This window comes from Bradysia coprophila, unplaced genomic scaffold (genome assembly GCF_014529535.1).
Source record: "Bradysia coprophila strain Holo2 unplaced genomic scaffold, BU_Bcop_v1 contig_350, whole genome shotgun sequence".
Lineage (NCBI taxonomy): Eukaryota > Metazoa > Arthropoda > Insecta > Diptera > Sciaridae > Bradysia > Bradysia coprophila.
In genome coordinates, this window is record NW_023503608.1 from 1,429,900 (window position 1) to 1,450,306 (window position 20,407).

General features: G+C 34.6%; 2 protein-coding genes and 1 long non-coding RNA gene across 4 annotated transcripts; 1 reads left to right on the forward strand and 2 right to left on the reverse strand.

Moving 5' to 3' along the window:
- Positions 1 to 1,425: 1,425 nt before the first annotated feature.
- LOC119080080 lies at positions 1,426 to 2,837 on the reverse strand. Its single transcript, XM_037188300.1, has one exon. It carries the CDS (start codon positions 2,610 to 2,612, stop codon positions 1,827 to 1,829), a length of 786 nt encoding a protein of 261 aa, XP_037044195.1. The 5' UTR covers positions 2,613 to 2,837; the 3' UTR covers positions 1,426 to 1,826.
- A 136-nt stretch (positions 2,838 to 2,973) lies between these two features.
- LOC119080006 (E3 ubiquitin-protein ligase LRSAM1-like) lies at positions 2,974 to 11,281 on the forward strand. Of its 2 annotated transcripts, none has more exons than XM_037188179.1 (10): positions 2,974 to 3,197; positions 3,276 to 3,484; positions 3,552 to 3,794; positions 3,856 to 4,278; positions 4,343 to 4,423; positions 4,486 to 4,594; positions 4,651 to 5,138; positions 5,222 to 5,302; positions 5,369 to 5,824; positions 5,948 to 11,281. In XM_037188179.1, exons 2-10 carry the CDS (start codon positions 3,341 to 3,343, stop codon positions 6,068 to 6,070), a joined length of 2,148 nt encoding a protein of 715 aa, XP_037044074.1. In that variant the 5' UTR covers positions 2,974 to 3,197; positions 3,276 to 3,340; the 3' UTR covers positions 6,071 to 11,281. The 2 variants fall into 2 exon arrangements, with proteins under 2 accessions (XP_037044074.1, XP_037044075.1); XM_037188180.1 differs by having other exon boundaries at positions 3,353 to 3,484.
- LOC119080121 lies at positions 6,455 to 20,377 on the reverse strand. The gene is made up of 4 exons (XR_005088274.1): positions 20,130 to 20,377; positions 13,479 to 13,481; positions 7,945 to 7,950; positions 6,455 to 6,466 (listed from the first exon to the last, which is right to left on the reverse strand). It is a non-coding gene; the product is annotated as an uncharacterized LOC119080121 (long non-coding RNA).
- Positions 20,378 to 20,407: the final 30 nt, after the last annotated feature.

The window sequence follows — 20,407 nt, forward strand, 5'->3', positions numbered from 1 at the left end:
AATGATGGAAATGATACTTCTTGTGTGAAATTTGACGATCGAGGCGTAGTCGAGGTCGGTAAACACAGTACCATTTCCATCATTTACCTAATTGTCAAGTAAGGTATATTCAAAAACTTGAGGTTTTACATCCGTGCAGTAAAGTTAAGTTTACCTCACGTTTTTGAATAAAATCATCGACTACATATTAAATAATAATTAGTAATGGCCTAATTGAATTTTCGATTACATCTTTTCAACTTACCTCCTTCTGATGTTATACATTGAATGTTATCATCTGTTGACTCAGTGTTGATCTAATGAATTTTTCTAAAATATTGGACCCTTATTTTAGCCTTCCGGACCAGATAACACCATGTCAGATGAATTTGAGACTATTTCTTTAAAATGAACAGGCCTAATCCTTACACAGAAGACAGGATCGGACTCACCATATGAGGCGACTTGGAAGGTCATAAGTGCGTCTTTAGTAATTTAATTGAATCTGCTATATTCCTTTTAATAAAGCGCCTTCTCTTCACTTGGCGCCCACTCCTACATTTCACAGGATCCTATTGGTAAGGTAACCAGTTGGGTCCTGACAGAAAGAGAGTACTTACATACATCGAAAACACAACTATGTCTTTTACATAACTAGGTATAAAAAGATGAAAAGTAAAGGCTCGTGTGAATTTTGTTGATCGGAGGCGTAGCCGAGGCCAATAATCAAACCGTTTGTCACAATCGTATACGAGACTTTTCATCTTTTTATCCCGAGTTATAGAATGGAGATCGAAAGTAGTGTATGAAACATGAAAGGTACGAATTTTTGACCCTACGGTCGAAAGTGGCATAATAAACATACCTAGGGAAAACAAGAAATTGGTTTAGGTTTCAAAAGCATGACTTTACTTGACTTAGGGATAAAAAGATGAAAGTAGAATTTTCGTGTGATTTTTGTTGATCCGAGGCGAAGCCGAGGTCAATAAACACATGAAAACGAGACTTTTCATTTTTAGTAAATGAGTTATGTAATGGATTTTACATGCTGAGGGCGTCGAAAGACGTGCTAAAAACATGAAAAGTACGGTTTTCGACGCATGTAACATGTAAAATCCATTACATAGCTCGGGATAAAAGTGAGAAGCCTCGTTTTCTTGTGTTTATTGACTTCGGCTTTACCTCCGACCTCTGTTTTAGAAAGTGTCTGAAGCATAAGCGTATCATCGGTGTAGTGTATCGAGTCTGTTGCTTTATCTTCAAATAGTTTTTCCATAATATTTAGCAAATAGTATCACAGACTATACATAGGCCGGTGCTTATTTGTGTCGTTAATCCTGTTACATCATTTGTTGAAAGTATCTCCTAGTGTTTGATGTAAAGTCTTCTACTTCATATGTTCAGATAACAAATGTTGTTGTTCTTCGTAAATGCAAACCAATCACTTTGTCGGGGATACATTGCGTTTATGACAAATCAATGTGTTTAATATATACTATTAACGAAAAAACTTATAAAATATCAATTCCAGTTCAAAAAAAAAGTAGTCGACGACGTTAATAAACCTTTCACAGACAGCAATTACCAGTATAATTCTTTATAATTCTATCGAGTCTGTTACTTCCTTTGATCTAAGCATTTTCAACAGTCTGAAGCAAAATCTTTTGCATCATTTTACTACTATAAAATCACATTAGCAAGAGCTATTTTTTGTCGTCTTTGTCGATAACAGATGACTGTGAAAGGCGAATAATGTTACAGTTTGACTTAGGACTAGTATCTAAAAACCGGTGTCAATGTTACAGTGCTCTTTTTTAGTTCTTTTGCAACCAATTTACCAATATATTCTACCAATTTTGCAGGAAGTCATAGGTTTTCTTCAGTTCTGATGCCTTCAGCAAAGTACTAAACTCCTCCACATTGTTGTCCTCTTCCGATGTCAATGAATTAGATGGTTCCATGCTGCTCACGAATTGATATTCACTCTCTTGACTCGTCTTGCCCGCCGAGCCCGTTGATCCATTGAAGTTCATAAATTTGGACAAAAAGTTCTTGTTCGTCAGGTTACAGCTATCACCAAATGCAACATTGATCTGCTGAATGGAAGTTGCTTCGCAGTCATTGCTGGAATTTCGTTTATTGACATTGGGCGGTGGGGGTGGTGGTAGTTTCATTTTTGAAATTTGATGTTTTCTCTCTGGACCGTCGACCACATCTTGATCCGCCAAACCAAATATATTCAAATTGATTTGACTCTTTGTTTTCATCGAGAACGGTGCCGAATGTTCGTCTCTTACACTAACGCCACTGACATCGTCGTGGTTCTTCTTCAATCCGGTTTTGATCTTTGCAAAAGTAGACAGATTTCGTCCATCATATAGATAACCCTTCGAAGGGGTACCATGGTCTGGTGATCGGGATTTTACCGATGATGGCGTACACTCAATATACTTGAGTATTAAGTCGGGTTTTATGAGTTGTTCGTTAATTACATCGTTTCGTTCTTGAGGCTTAAATTCATACCAGAGGTGCTCGTAGTTCGATGATATTTCATCGATGTCGGCTTTTATTTTCGCAGCAATTGGATTTATTGACGAAAAATATGATTCTGCGGCAAGTTCCAGTGTAGTCATTGTTGCTCCTTTGTTGGCGATATGTCGGCGAAATTGGATGGATATTATGGTAATATCTTAAATAACGTTTTTTCACGGCAAATCAAACTTGCACTCGGTTCGATTGTGCACTTGCGATTGAAATGCATCAATCGGACATGATTGAATGAAGTCTCTTTGATTGAGCCCAAACAAAAGCTATTTTTGTTTCACACAAACACACCCCAATTGTAATGCTAAACAGTGCAATAAACAAATTAAAGTTCATTGATAGAGATTGAAAAACGTCAATGTTCTTGCGTCATCTGACGTTATTATTCGGAACTAAACGCAACGGGTTAATTTTACCATTGTAAACCCAGAAGGTACTTATCAATAAAGGGGCTCTGTCATCCAAGTCTGTCAAAGATTCGCAAACTCATAATACTGTGCAATCTTTTCTCTTGGTATTAATTGTTGATAAGATATGAAATAATTGATGCAGCTAAGTGAAATAAAATAAAATTGAAAATTTAATAGCAGCAATCAAACTCGGCTCGTTGTCGGTATATAGATCGATTTCTATGATAAAATAATCGAGAATAATTGTCGAGATATTGATTTTGGGTAAGTACGCAAAAGAACGTAAATTGTGCTTGTTACATTAACATCGTTGTTATTCTTGTTGCTTTTATTGTCGTGCAGAACTAATTTTGGAATTTAATAATTTTGTCGACATTTCACTCACAATCAATTCTTGTACTGTATGGATGGGTTGCCAGATATCCCGAAAAAATGATTCAGATCAATCAAACGATCTAGTCATTACGGCCGAATCACAATCAACAATGACCAATCAGTATCCCGATGCGGACATCAACTACAAGGCTAGATTGGAAAAGAAATTGTGTTTGGTGAGACTGGGTTGAAATATCTTACGATTGGCAGTTTGGACGGCAACTTTTCGTGTGTTTTTTATAGGCAAAGGAAACTCCCGAACCTGAATTCGATCTTTCCGATTGTCAGCTGAAAGATGTGCCATCGGGAGTGTTTGTTATGTGTAGAGTGTTACGAAAAGAGAAACTACTGCTGAATCGAAATAAATTGCGAACGCTGAACGGTGGTGGTCTATTGGGAGACTTGACGTTGTTGCAGATACTCGATTTGAGATGGAACAATTTACGAAAATTACCGGAGAACCTTTCTGTTCTGCAGAACCTGCGTGTAACATTACTTCACAACCATTAAGTTTCTCTCGATATTACGATCCATTACCCATTTTCAGGAACTGATGGTTTCCCACAATCAACTTGAGTCACTTCCGTCGAGCATTAACCGCATGAGAAACTTGGAATTACTCGACGTGTCGCACAACAATCTCACCGAAATCAATCCAATCAATTGCATGTCACACCTTCGGATTCTGAATATTGCAGCCAATCCGAAATTATTCACTCTACCGAACGAACTGGCCACCTGTGATAGTCTTGTCGATATAGTGCTGTCCAATGAAATAATTACCCATCCGCCGGCAAATGTATTGGAACTAGGAACATTGCAAATTTTAAATTTTCTAACCACGGGCGAAGTGGATATGAATGCACAACCGCAGAGGATACCGTGGCAGGATTCACCGGTTTTGGTTTCAGAGGAATTTGGTGCTGTGAATGATACTAAGTTTGAATATACGAAATTTGCTAATCAAAAGGTTTGACACATTTGTGAGATGGTGCTCTTGTTGCACAGTGGACTTATCGTACTTTAACTTACAGTTTATAGAACACGAACAGCTAGAAACAAACTCTCAACTGGAGGCCCAGTTGTATTTGAAGCAACAGAAGCGAAATCAAGAGGTTAGTGTACATGAACTGTTACCGTAGACGGAAAATTAATCGACTTCGTCCATTTGTCTCAGTTTTTGGAACAGCTGTTACAGCAGCAAAATCAAAACGATGATCTAGTTAACAAATTGCAGCAGGAAAAGGATTCACAACGAAATAAACTGATCGACGATATATTGGAAGGTGAGCGAAGTCGCTATAACATCGACGAATCAACTAAAATTCGTTTTCCTTTCCAGCCGAAAGAAATGCCAGCCTTGTCGTGGAAAATCTTCTCAATCTCAAAAATGAGCCCGATCCAACGTTGCTGGAACTGGAGCACCGAGAACAGCAAATTTTACTCGAACAGCTTCACATTCAACACGATGATCTGCGTAAACAAGAGGTTCTATCCGCAATGTCCAACATTCTGGCAGCCGAGGCCAAGAAAATCGAAAATTACCAGGATCAGCGAGACATTACCACTCGGAATATACTGAACAATGAACACGAAACAAATCTGTTGCTCAGCAATATGTTCGCGAACAACGATCGAGACCGGACTGAAGTTGTGATAAAGATAATGCAAGACGAAGACTTGCAGAAGAGTGCCGTAGTCACGCTGATAGCTGGGAATGATGCGAGAACGTGGGGCTTGATGGAACAGATGCGTATTGTGGAGTCACAGTTAGCCGCAATGACTTGTTACGAAATCGAACGCAAGAAATTGACTGCGGATGAACAATTGGTGAGTTGATTCGTCCACCAGAATTGTATTTTTGGGAGGTTGTGCTCATCACAAACTTTTTTTTCAATTAACTGCATTTGCAGAACGAGCAATCTAGTCAACGGCTGAATTTGACCTGCATTTTGATCGATTTAATGGAACAGCAAGAGAGTCGACGAAAACAGGTATGGCTATCGGCTTATTTCATACCTATTACCTGATATGTTACTAATAACTTCATCCTAATGTAGCTCTTCGACACTCTGATCGACATTGAACAGCAAAACAAATTTCAACAAGAAGATTTCTGGCTTCTGCAATACCAGAAGCTTATCGACTCAAGGCCAGCCGATTTGTCCGTATCTGCAAATAGTGTTGATCCTGCGCTCGGTTACAATTTCCTTGTAAATGGTGTGGTTCACTGTTTGCCTTTCTTATCGAAAATTTGGCACACTAAGGGAAAAGACCTGGCTAGCATTACGGACGATGACTTGAGTTCGGCTGGAATTTCGAAAGCAATCGATCGATCGAACATACTGTTATCTATCAAACAGTTTCTGGACATGGATCGACCGGTCACTGCAAGCTCTTCAATTAAGCAATCGGATAGTGTTGCTGATGTTGATGTTCAACAACCAACGATTGCTAAGGATGATATGCAGAAAGGGGAACTATTGGCGGAGTGCGTCATTTGCATGGAAAATTCGGTAAGTTTTTTTGGTTGTGATAAGCCACTTCGGAATTGAATTCATTTGGTGTTGGAAGACACCTGGCACCAACATACTTTTTACTTTCTCCGTTCCTAAAACATAATTTTTTCCTCTTTGCAGTGCCAGATCATATTTTTGCCGTGTGGTCACATGTGTTGCTGCCTGAACTGCCACAACGATGTTCAATTATGTCCGATGTGCCGTTCTGAAATCGACCGCCGAATCAAAGTGATTCAGCCTTAAAGAAATCCTATACTATACACGAAACCGAGGATACCATAATTCGTACACACGTGAGGGTGTTGTCTTATTGAAATTTTTAAGAGTTTAATTCTTAGCACAATATGAGACTTGAATATGAAGCATCCTAATTTCTATTTTTCCAACTGTGTGGAAACAAAACACATACACACAAAAGACGGTGATTGATGTGCTTGTGAAGTGATTATCTAACTTGTTTTTTTGATTCAACACATCGATTGCATCGTTAAAGCAATATTATAGCGTTGCCAAAGCATTAAATAAGGAAATTTAAAACAAAAATTTATTTCACCTCGCTGGTTTTTGTTAGTTGCAACGCCAAACAATCGTGAGACATGTTCTTAGTTATTTAAAGGATGGTTAGGATTTTAGATGAGTCTTAGACTAAATGGGACTATATTGAAAAATAGCACCCCTTCGGGGTGAGAAGGGAGATTAAAAATCATCTGAGAAATTCTCTTGAAAATTAAGAGGATTTTCTTTGTCGATCTTTAAGGATTTTCCTCAACTGTGGAATGTTTCCGGGCATATTTTTAGGATGTACGTACTGAGAATTTGGAGTAAATTTAAGGTTTTTCTTGAAAAAGAAAATCCATTTTTCCAATCGATTTTATTTATTGGCCGGATGAACAGGTCGGCTAAGACTAAAGTCGTCTGACTTTACAAATCGACGAAAATTGATATTCGAGCATAAAATTCGAATTTTGTTGGTCCCCACAACCCGAGCGAACTCAACAACAAAGATTTAGCACGAACAGAACGAGGGATAAATGCAAAATGATCTAAAATCAATCATACAACATAGGCGTACCGAATGTAACTTTTGAAGCTAGTAGAAGAAATCGCAGGTAATAGTATGTTGCCGGCCAGCACAGTGCTCTAGAAATCTGTCTGCACCTGTTTTTTACCTCAATCATCTGTTATTGATAACGACCTAAAGAATAAACCACAACCTCTGACTAATGCGGTCTTATATAATAGCAAACGCATGTTCAGAGTAATGAAGTAAAAGATTTTAAATCAATCTTTTGAATGAAGCTATAATTTTCTACATGACTGGGAAAACACAATTTTTGATGGTCATTTAGACCACTGTAAGTTTGAAAAGTAAGACCCATTTTGAGAATACTTTGGCCGAACGTTATCTCGAACGAAAATTTGTGGAATATCGGCGAAGTTGAAGATATATGGCAACGATGATTAGGAGAAGAAAATGGATCTAGATCGGACACACTCTACGTAGATCCAGCGACGACATAGCAAAAGCTGCGCTAGATTGGAACAGAAAGAGAGGACGTCCAAAAATTACGTGGAAAAGGACGATCCAGCAACCAAGGAAAAACCTGGAATGAAGTCAAAGCCTTGGCGAAGAATCGTGTTCGCTAACGATATTTTGTTGGTGCCCTACGCTCCCCCGCGAAGTAGGACAAGATGATGATGATTGAAAATTAGGCACATAGATATGCTGATTCCATATCAAAGAAGACAATATGAGTTGACCCATTATTCGGAGACGTGAGTTGCTCAAACGTTTGTTAGATTTTACCCTTTAAAATATTTCTCCGCAAAAAGGGAACGCGATAGTTAAAATTAAATGTTTGTTATAGTATTTAGGCAGCTAGACCGGCTACCATCTACTTCACCATTCATACTTCTTTGTGGGTACTGAGTTGAGATACTTTTAAGTAATTTTATGAAGATTACACAAAAATGAAATTGAATTTTAGGTTTAGGAAATCTAGGGCAAATTTGAGAGACTTTTAGACTATTTTAGGAATTCCTAAGGAAGATCCTATTCAACTTACGTTACTGAAGAATTTGTGAGGGAATGACCAGGTAAAATGGTAATAAATAACAAAATTCTGTCAAGTTAATGTTCACGGTGAATTTGTGTGAATATCTAGCACAATGGAAAATTCTTAAACGAACACAATAATATTAAAACGTTTTGCCGTTGCAACTAATAAGAATCGTCTGACTCTTTTTTCAGAATTACATTTTTTTGTAAATATTATCGTATTTTACCTTACTTTTTAGATTTTGATATGATTGATCGAAGAAAAAAAAAAATACACAAAAAAATGGAAAAAAATGAAACGCTTTAACTCAATTTACTCATATTAGCTAACTTTCTAGTCTAAAGTGAAAATGTATAATCGAATTTCTTCTTCTTTTCCGAAAAAAAAAAAATTATTCAAACTTTGAACTTTAGTCATTTTTATACGAATTATTATACACAAAATCAAATACAGAAATATTTACGTTCAATTTCTACAAGCTGTACACTATAATGTTATAATAATAGTAATTGGTGGTTGATTAACCTTTCATTGACGGCCATCTCACGTATTATCGACGACACACTTTAACATTAATTTTTACATCGGGTCATTGAAGAGAGATTTATCAAAATCAGTTAAACAGTCATCCTTAACGTTATAACTTTATACAAGTTGTAACGTTATTGTATGGATTTTTTGTATTTCCGTTAAAATTCGTAACGCTACAAGCACGTTATGCAAGCCCTCTATGACGTTACAATTTTATTTCTAAAAATCGTTCAGTATGTTGATACAGTAGTTTTTACATAAAGACCTCGTACAACCTCGGTACCGTTACGGGAGGTAACTTTCCATTTTTGGTTCTGACGATAACGTTGCATTTTAATTTTATAAGTTTTTGTAACGTCAGTGAACGAAACAATAACGTTATGCCGTTAAGCGGTTGAACAACTCAATAGCGCAATGTGTAAGTCGAGACTACACATTGAATTATTGACTTGCCAGTTGTGGGTTCGAAACTCAATCGCAACACAAATAATTCGCTTCATCAGGCTGTTGTCCACAATAATGGCATCTGCTTGAATCGTTTATTAGATTGCGTCTTGGATTAAGTACCGATAACGTCTCTTTGTGCTACATGTAAGTAATCGTTGGTTGGAAATGTCAGCAGTGAGCCAAAAACCCGTTGACGGTGTGAGTTGTCTTTTTAAAGCCCAATTTTATTTTTCTTATAATTCACTAATTATTTTAACGTTTCTTAAACTTATAGTACATATTGACTTCATCTTTTATTACAATTCCAACAATAATAATGTTGAAGCTTTTAAAAAAACAGTGTTAGTGAATCATAAGAAAAATGAAGGTGAAATTAACTGGTTTTGAAAAAATCACTCTTATGGTATTGGTCTGGAAGCGAAATGAATGTTAAAACTGATCCGAGTCGAAGATTTTGCGTTTAGAAATGATAAAAGATAAAATGGTGAACAGAGACGATAATTTATTATGTTTGTCGTCTGTGAAAGGTTAACATCGTAACATTTACCGTGAAGTCCATTGATATGCAATGAAGGCCTAATCGTTTTCCGTTAATTTTGATCCCAACTTTTGTGCGAAAAGAGCATTATTTGGCTCGGTGTATGAAAATATTCTAGGTAATATCAAAATTACCCCACAATTTCGAGTCGAACTGTGACAGTATCGGGATGTTCTAGTTTTGCTTCGTGTAAATTTCGTTTCACTTAATAATTTTCCTTTGTTGAAGTGTGGAATTATCTTCCGATTTCCACTATGTTTTGTTCAATCTTTATCTTTGTAAAACAATTACGTTCAATGCGATGAAAAAATATCATTCCATTCAGTTCCAACGCCATCTATAAGTAGGGGGAAAATCTCCTTGTCTTGTTAATTTTTAAAATAAGGAATTTCCGTCCAAAAAAACTTTCGATTGTTATAATTCAATTCGTTAAGAAAAGAAAGGAATAACATTGCCACTTTCAATGGTCTGAACGGTATCGTAAAATATTTTCATTAAAAAAGATGAAAAATATTACCAGAATCCAACGCACCACTGTCGAATATGTTCATTAAATTAAAAACAATGTTAAATGTTAAATTCAAAGGATAATAAGTGACCTTAAAAGTGCATTTATGATCGTTGGTGTTATGTACTTGTTTTAATCTCCCAGTATCAACACCGTACAGTACACACACAAAATTTGGATACACTTTTTACTTTTTAGAAACGGTAAAATCATGATCGTCTGTTACCTTCGGCAATGAAATGTTTTCGTATGTAGTGATATTTTGAACAAAAAAAGTAACAGATCCAATGTTAAAATGGTGATATGTTTGTCGTTTCTAAAAAGTTAAAGTAAACAGTGAAAGCGATGAGCACAAAAATTGTGTGTTAAGCGATGATTGTTATCCTGGCCGATGTTAGTTCATCTTTTGTATTAATATTAATACTCTAAAATCGCCACATGTAAAGAAAGTTTATCGTCTTTACGGCCGGTAAGAATTAAGTAAATAGTCGCAAAATGGCCCAGGGTTAATTATACATAAAAAAGTGGATTAAATTGTCATTTTACATCTGTGATGGACGGTAGATTTTAGGCAATTTCGAGAGTTGCAGCCCGAACGAAGTGAGGGCGACAAGCGAAAGTGCCTAAAATCAACCGTCTACAACAGATGCGTGTACAACTTTTCATTCTGAGGGCCTAAATTACGAGAAAATTCAGAAATTTGTGCAAAGGCCTGAAAACGAAATTACCTCAACCCACCTATACCTATTCGTTTATCCCTCTTTCATTTCATCAGCAACGTGATTCTCAAGATAATCCTATCAGTTTGTTGAAATTTGTCAAACTTTTCATTCTCTATTTACAAGTTAGGGCCGACGCGAAACAATTGCTTAACGCACCAGGTGCTAAATTATTTAAATTCAAAGCTTTTACTGTTTGTGTTCATCGAACAAACGAAAAAAAAAAATCGTTCACTCAAAGAGCACTGCTAAATATAAAGTGTTTCCACCTGACATATTTCGTACATTAATATTCACACACCCTGAAATTTAAAGTGTTGTTTTCATAAACAGAACAACCGAATGCCAGCCGTTTGTTAATTATAATGGGCCGTAATTTATTTATTTATTTCGGAGACCACGGCCTATCAGAATTAATTGAACAAAATTTGTATTCTTTGAAATTCTTAAATGGAAATTAAATTTTTAACTTTATTTTGTCATATATATTTTGAAATGATTTATTTAACCATTCGGACACCACTTCCTTGTCACCAACTGTAAGAAAGTGTGAAGAAACAGTTTTTTTTGGAAGGGTGTCTCGTCTCACATATATATTTGTTATTCAAGCATATTATTATTCTCATTATTATGAAATTTAAAAATAAAAAAGTTAAAAAAAGGATGGCACTGAGTCTTATTTCTAATTCTGAATTAATTTTAGATGGTATCGAGCAATACGTAAATATCTACAGTCAATTGATTATAAGACATTCCATATTTTTAACGTTACGCTTCGGCAACGGACCATTAGAGCTAGAACCATATGAGTATGTGTTGTGGTGTGCTTGTGGACAGGCTGAGCTTGCTCTAAAATATGTAAAAACGGATTTTTCTTAAATTTTCGCACAAAAAAATTATTTTTCCAACTTTAAGCCCGCCCTGAAAATCCTGCCCATGGACCAGAGCGCTTGAAAATCTTGATTCAAATACAATAACCGATTTGTGAATAAATTAAACAATTTTTGGCATGTACTCTAAAAGGCCACTCAGATAAAATGACCTGTGAAGGCTTAATAAATATTCGAATTAATGGGACAAATTAATTTTTAAAAAAAACCCAATCATCACTCCAACTCTGGGTATTCAATCACAGTTTTAGAAATCCATTGCCGAAAGTTCGCAGCTGCTAATACACTCAATTTGTTTGCACTCAAATAAATATTTAGTAGAGGGCCGTATGATAGGTATCTTCAAAAAAGACATCCCGTTTTAGGGATGAAAGGACCTTCCATAATAATTCAATATTATTAGGTATAGAAAAACATGGCAAGGAAATATTCTGGAAAAAGCTGGACCACTTTTTTGAATACTACCACAAAGGAAAGCTGCATTTGGAAGAGTGGGTTCGGGGATATGGTCGGAAAAGTGGGTTGTTTAAAGGTCCGTTTAATACAAAGCAGTTTCATACATAGATAATGAAAGCTAATGACAACTCCATTCAAGAACTTTTGCCATTTTGTCTAATTTTGTCTAAGTAAGGGTCCATAGCCGCTATACTGATCTGGTGTCAAGGGTTTCTCAGTCATTCCATTAATCTATATCAGTATGTCTATAAATAGGAGTAGTTTGACCATTTTCATCGTATCTCTGTTTTTTCCTTGATTCAATCCAATACATTAAAATGGGTTTAGATTATCGCAATAATCCAAAATTTAGTTCTAGTCCTTCAAATGTTATTAGCATTGCTAAATAAAGTGATCGATGGATTGTACGAGACTTTCAACGTTTTGCTTTAATATGAGTCAATCAAAAGAAGAATTAAAACGGACAGATTAACAGATATTTCAATTTATGAACAACTAACTATTACGTTCACTATCAGCAGTAATATCACAGGACTCACAGTTTACACTCTGTATCTTTGACATGCTTCTTTTCGCATAACACCGACCAATTTGGAAGTTTGGAATTTTTTATAAGATTCTGGTATCGACCAGTTTGTTTTATGGAATTTTAATTGCTAAAATTCCAGAAAATTCTGAGAAGTCTAGAATCTGAACTCTGACACAACGGTATCACTTTTCTTTAGTTGTACTAAATTTATGCTGTGGACACGTACTATTAAAAGTCTGGCTAGAACATATATAGAAATTCATAAACAAAACGACAAGCTGCAAAAAGTTTACCACTTCACGGTCAGTATTGAAAACTAATGTTTTGCTTGCCAACTTCCTGCATTAGAAAATCACGTTCTGTGTGCTTTACTGACTTAAATATTGACAATAAAACGCGTAACGTTAAAATGTTCTGTTTTTTTGTTGCTGTTTTTAAAATAACATGCAAACAAACTGCTTGAATGCACTAAAACCATAAACCCTTAATAAGGAACCAATTTCTTCAGAGAATTTATTTCAGAAAAGACGAAAGAATATACAAAGAAAACTCACACTCGTTCAAGTGGGTAAAATGTTCAATGGCAAAACAAAACAAAACACATGTTGAAAAACTGAATGAAATTTGAGACTTTTTCGAGGAGAAAAAAACGATATTCTATAATAAAATACATCATCAATAATGAGACAATTTTTATGGCTCATGGTGTCGTTTGTGACGTTTTTACGTTCAAGAAAGAAAGAAAAAAACGCTTGGTAAACTCCCTTTCCTTCGAGTAAATGTTGAAGGAGGAAATGAATTACATGTGCGGTTATCGGTATATGCTTGGTGCAGTGAAATCGGATACGAGATTAAACTGTCGTTTAGAGAACCTACTTAATTGTAAAAATATGAAAACTTATACGGTTTATTGAGATCAAGGAAAAATGTCCACCTCCAAGAAGTCTCAGTACGTTAAGAAGGATGGCATTACTTCCTTATTAAAATTTCTTATATTGAGTTTTGGTTGAGTTAAATACATAAGTGGCATGAATATTAATATAAGAGACATTCATTGCAACAGCTCGTTTTTTATTTATCAAAAAGATAGTTACATTGCAAGATGTTCACCTCATTACATTACACCAAAGAATTTATTTTGATTTTACATATTGTTGCTTGTCTTTTTAATAGAGAAACCTATAAACTAGACGATCCGACCATCATTACTCAGATTCCTACTTCAACCTTATAACTATATGACTCGTCGATCAGTTGTTAATTCGTTCCTTTAGATTAATGTTGTTAAACAAGCAAGTGGGTGTACAACAGTATACAACACATGCACCTACTAATTTTACCGTAGAAATAAATCACACAACAAGACGGAAGAAGAGACTGTCTACAGTCTACACCTTACCTTCAGTTCAATATTCAATACATTTTTTGTTCATAGCACAAAATTTGGTGTTTTACTTGCACTTAAAGAAAATCAATTTCTCGAAGACATCTGGTAACTTATACGGACACTCGAAAACGAATGTATTTGTCTTTCGTTATTGATGGTCGCTCGAAAAGTAGTGAACATTTGTAATTAGAAATTCTGTCGTTTCACACTCGAAGCGGATGTTTTCGTGCCATATCAGATCCATCGTTCGAAAATTTAATGTCCTTTTCCAGGAATATGGAAAAAAATGTTTAATATTCAACAAAGGAATATGAACATGAGTGTTTCCGGCCCTTTTCAATTAAAACTGTCATTTACATTCCGTGAGCGCATTTATGAGTTTCTCAGACACCTCAGTGTCACTTTAAAGTCTTAATAAACTTCTCACCATTTCACATCATATAAAGTTTTCATTGTGAAACTTTCGAAATATAAAATTTATTCTCAAACCCATATTCTCCTGTGAAAGGAAAACTATTATAACGATCGTCTCTATGTACTGCCATGGTTTGTTGCGAATAAAAAAATCATCTAAAGTTATACTTATATCAGGTACAATGAATGAATGCAGTTTTTCTTTTCATGCAATTTTTTTCTAAATTCAAAATGGAAAAAGTATTAAGAAACCTTCTTATCCCAGAATCCATTATTCATGGACATACACAACGCAATATCCACATACATTCAGTCGTCTTTTTATTGCATAATAGACATCCTTTCTGGTGAATAGAATTTTTTATGTCCAAGTTCTCTATAAACGTTTATGTGTATATCATCAACCATATAGAATGGAGTAACGAATATAATCCAAAAAGATTTTTTTCCCTTCTTTCCTTCTTTTTGATACACGTAATATGTGTGTATGTGGGTGCAGATTTATGATCGTTTTGTAAGATTATTATAGTTTTACAAAGTAGTTTTAATATTTTTTCTTTGATTAGTTTCACCCTTTATATGAAATAAAATGCTGCCACATACATACTTCTTAGATGCTTTGGCGGTTCAGATATTTTACGAAAACGATTTTATAGCTACAAAAAAAATATAACATTTTTCAGAAGCACTGATACATAAAACGTTCATACATTCGAGTTTTGTTGATGCGAAGAAGAAAAAAAACTACAGAATTGAATTAAGAAGAGGTATCCTCGAAGGCATTCAAAAAGAAACTACACCTGCGTTAACAAAAAAATATGAAATTCAAAATTATATCTTAGCTTCTGGCCATTGATTGCGTTTTTTAAGACTTTTCTAAAGATACTTTTCTAACGAGTTCAACTGCTTACTATTCTGCATCTGCAGATTTCAGTATAATTCTTAAATCGTTAATCGAAAACGGGATACAAACAAAACAGCCATGTCGAAAATTCCATCCTTACAGAAACGACTAAATCATCTGCTATCAATAACGATGACTAAAATAAGTAATGAGTTGTGGCAAGTTTTCTCTTATATAACGAAATATATGATAAAAATATTGAAGTAATAGATTTTGTTTCAAACACTAGGAGATCTGTTACACAAATGATGGAACAGATTTTCTTGCCCTAAGATTGCTCTTAGGTTTTCAAAGATGTTCAAAGTCTATTTGATTTATCAAAATGTGTGGATATGATTTTGACTATGTGATTGTTACACTTCTTGTCAATCATTAACTTTTTTTTTAAATAAATATGCACGTTTAAATGTATTCAAGTTAGCTTGTAAAGATGTGTATTTTCGTACGTTTTATTGGACTTGCTCGACTAACACGATATTTGATCAAAATGATAAATAAAACAGATTTATGGCAAAACCAATACACTTGCAAAATTATTGCAAGAAGTTTTTGATGACATTGCCCTTCGTCTTTGTATAATTTTTTTTAAGTAGTAAGAAATTTCACTTTGAAGTCAACAGCTGATCCAACAAAACATATTTTTTTAAATTAATGGTTCTGTAGGAAGTACCAACTTTGTTAGTCGTATGATATCCAAAACAACAGTTGATTATAATGTAAGTACGGACGATCTTAGTGAAATGAATAGGGAAATGATGCTTTGAAACTAAATCTCAAACGTAATAGATGTTTATACAATACAATTCTATTACGTTTCTAGTACATTCGTCTTCAATTTGCGACCTTTTTTTATGAACTGACTTCACTGCTATGACATTTCATACATATTTAATGTGTAGGCATCCTGTACGTTGTATTTACATTGTCTGCGATGAGAATGTAAATGCAATTTACATGTTAGACTTTTCGATGATTTACATGCTATGCGCGATCACTTACATGCACTGGTCGGAAATGTTGCGATGATTTTGTTTATGTTTGCACTTCACACAAAACACGATATAAATTAGAATTTACACAGGCACAACTATTTTTTGGTGCACTTGCCACCGATACTATTAAAAAAACACTAAAATCACCACTGAATTTACAATTTTAAACAACAAAATCAAAAATTTTTCACTGAAACTGAGAATGACAACAACGAAGAATTCAAATAAATATCGCCGAAATGGCGTGCACAACCGATGCCTACTAAATGAAAATTAAATTTTAGTGCAAAATGGTTAGAAGTGGAAAGGTTCCGAAATGCTATTTTTATGCAAAATTGTTTCGTAGTTTTCATCTTAGACAATGTAAATACAACGCACAGGATGCCTACACATTAAAGAACAGTACAGAAGAGCCTATGTGAATGAGTAATACATGTGTACGAAATTAGGCGGCTCGCCTTCGGCTCTCCCGCCGCAAACATCGCACACATGTATTACTCATTTACATAGGCTCTGCTGTAATCTACTATTAATAAGACGCGTAGCGTGAGACCTGACTAGATATAATGACTTTTACCACCATTATGATTGCAGTAGAATGGACACAGAATATCAATTTACGAAAAACTGATTCCATACCACTCGGAAAATGATACCCTCTGTAGACTTCTATATGGATTATGCAGTGCATAACCCGTCACTGTAATCACATTCTTCAAAACATATTTAACTAATTGACTCGTTAGGCATATTTTCGCACTCTACACATCATAAAAACGAAAGGCGCAAGAATGCTGGCTGAGTCAGGCATATATTTTTCACGCCGCAACGATAAGCATACTAAAATTGCTCCAATTACGGTCCGGTTTTAGATAACCATACGAAACATTTCAAGTAACAAAAAATTACATAAAACACGTGTGGCTCGGATTCTTTAAATTTCTTCGAAAAAAACGCCTATAATTGAACGGCCCAAGCAAAAAAGAAAAAAAAACCTTTTTCGTTCCCATCTCAAATGAAGTGTGAATATTTAAAGGATCACGTAAAAGTCATGTACTAATGTGGTTGCTCACATATTTTTTTGTGAATTTTATTTTTATGACCGTATTGGGTTTATTGTTCAATATAAATACTTCCAATACAACCGAAAACGAAATGTGTAAACCGTCCGTGGCTTATGGAAAATATTCAGAATGTTTAGCCATCGGAAATTCGGACAATGCATGCTCCATGGTAGTTATTTACATATTTTGAACAATTATTTATTATGCATAGCCACGTTTTTGACTATACAACCTGGAAAAAATTTAATTTAAAAAAAAATGAAAAAGAAATCTTCACCGTGATGAATACCAAAATGAAAAAAGAAAATGTAAATGAATACAAAATGCAATAAAACAAACACCCTGATGAATAAATATGTGCTCATTATAACAATAGTGTTCTTATGCTTAAACCTACCTTTTCAGAAAGAAAAAAAATTTGTTCATCTTATGTTTTGTATTGATATGCCTATTGTGTAACGTCGAACTGTATAGACATTATAGTACTTGTAGTTATCGAGGAGTTTTACACGGGTAATCAAAAACTGAAACGACGGACAGAGAGAGAAGACGAAGAAAACAAAGAAAAAAAAAATTCTTAATAATTCAGTCTCGATTTGAATTACACATGAGGTAGGATATGACTGTATGAATGAATAAACGATTCTCGAGATTGTATACAATTGAAAATTGGTTACATGCATAAGTAGTTACTCATCAAATTTAAGTGTTTGGTTATATGGTGAGGTAAGTAACAACACCGTAGGAGTTTCTCTATGATATGATCTTCGTTGAAGAGATGTATCGAATGCGACGTTTTTTCATAAACAAATATACTTACCAAATTACCATATACACTTTTTGAATTGCTACAGACATAGTCTAAGTCGTATATGTAATATTGAAAGTGGTTCAGGAAAGAATGTTACAGAATACAGGTAAATTTTCATTCATATCCGGTTGATGTATGATGTTACATGGATGAGGATTATTTTAATTTTGCTAAGGCCATTTTTTTTTTGTTGTAGCCAAAAAGATGTACTTATCGTAATCCTGACATATATTTCCGTTAAATATTTTGATCCTGTGATTCATAACATACGAAGAAAACAAAATCTGAAATACCTTGAGTGTGATGAATTGTATTCAAAGACTCAAAACTTTGATCATAAGTCACGCTCACGCACATTATATATAATGTTTAACAGATGGAACAAATCAGAGAATAACGTGGTGGCAATCGCTTTGAAATTAATTTTCAAATGTGAAGCGTAAACTGCCATTTTTTACAGGATACGATATGAAAATCTTGTCTTTGGATTACTCTTAGTTTGAAATACAAAAAAATCTAATTTCCCATCAGCAGGACATCCTTTGTCTGACTTTAAATTTGGTAATTACTTACACTGTTTTATGGTAGAAACTCTTTCACAGTGACTAGCAATGGCAACATTCAATTAACAACAGCGCCAACAGCAATGAATTTTGACTATTTAAATCTTATATGGTAAATCGTAAATTAGTGGAGTAATGGATTTTTTGTCAATGATCTGTTTGAAGAGGAATAAAAGATCCGATATTAGTGATTGGTTTACGTATGTGAAATCTTTGTTTTAGAGTAGATGTCGACTAGACGTTCAACTATAGGTAAATACCTACGATGAAAAATAGCTGCAACTCATTTGATTTCGTTGATAATTGGCTAGACCTAACTCGCATCAAGTTAATTTTTCGTTATTGTATATCGTCTGAAGTAACTGGACCTCTAATAGATGTTTCACCTTACACTTTGAATCTATTACTTTTTTCGTTTAGAGTAGCATTTATGTTAAATGCAGAAAAATCTTTTGCAGTTGTCGGCAACAGATGATAGTATGATAGTAACTGTTTTTCAATTAGCTGATTCGCACACTGTAGCTGTGCACCTCGTTTCGCCAACAGTTTATTATGAAACAACCGGCCGCTATTATGTCCGTCAACCCCAACAGTAATGGCTCCGTTACATTTACGTTACATCTACGTATATTTAAAAAGGTTCCACTTTTAGGATAAATTCCAACAACAAAAAAACGGGTAATCATACCATGCAGTCATTTTAAACATTGAGTTGACCTCTGGGAGAAAATAGAAAATTCCAGCTCAAGCGAACGTCACTCTTGTTGGAAGTTTCTATTTTCTCCCCTCGATAAACAAAATACTGTAACACCCATGCTGTTTCTCTTGTAACTTTCAACAAATTTTGCTACTAACCATTTTGCTACTAGAGTCACCACAATTTGTTTCAGTACTTCATTCTTTGCGCTGTTTCTAGGTGATATAACTTTATTCTGGTAAAATATCCATGAAATGTCGTAGCTGTGAAGTTGGAAAAAGTCTTGAATGAATTGTGGATATTTCATTAAAAAATTCATCATTGCCAAGTCCTATAGCCCCCTTTTGCAGGCAGAATACCATATATTATTGACAACGTTGACAATCATAGATGGTAAGTTCAAGCTAACATCGTATTAAATAGCCAAATTTACGTTAAAGCCGAGGGGGACTGCACTGAATTTGCTACTCTTTTTCCTCGTGCAACTCTTTTTTTCGGCGTATAACTCTGTCGCAACTCTTTTTGCAATTCTTTTTCACTAAATATAATATAATTACTTGAATTCAATAAAGATAGAAATGAATGGTTGTCTATGTCTATAAATTGAATATTTAAAAAATGTTTTTTATTAAGTTACTAGACAAAAAAGATTAATGTTGGGAAGCATGCGGTCTACACCGAAGTGGAAGTCAATGCTAAATATTTGTATTACTTCCCGAGCCTCATTCTAAAGTGTCTAAAGTGTCTTTTTGAGAAATAGGCTATTTTGTTAGGTAGTTAAAAGGTGGTAACAGTAGTTTGGCTTGTCTCTAATTCTCGATTTCTCCACCAACACGAAATGGTATGTAGCGACTCTTTACATTTCTACTATTCAGGTTATAATGTAGGTGAAACGGTTCTAATCATTTTTTGTTGTATTGCAACAAATTTTATTATTTTTTTTCAATAAAAAGCCAAAATTATCTGAGAAAAATGGAAGGGAGGACATCGTGAACATCTCAGTGTCGAAATTTTAAATTTGTTGTCAGTTGGTGTTGATAACGTTCGTTATCGAAATTTAATCAACTTCT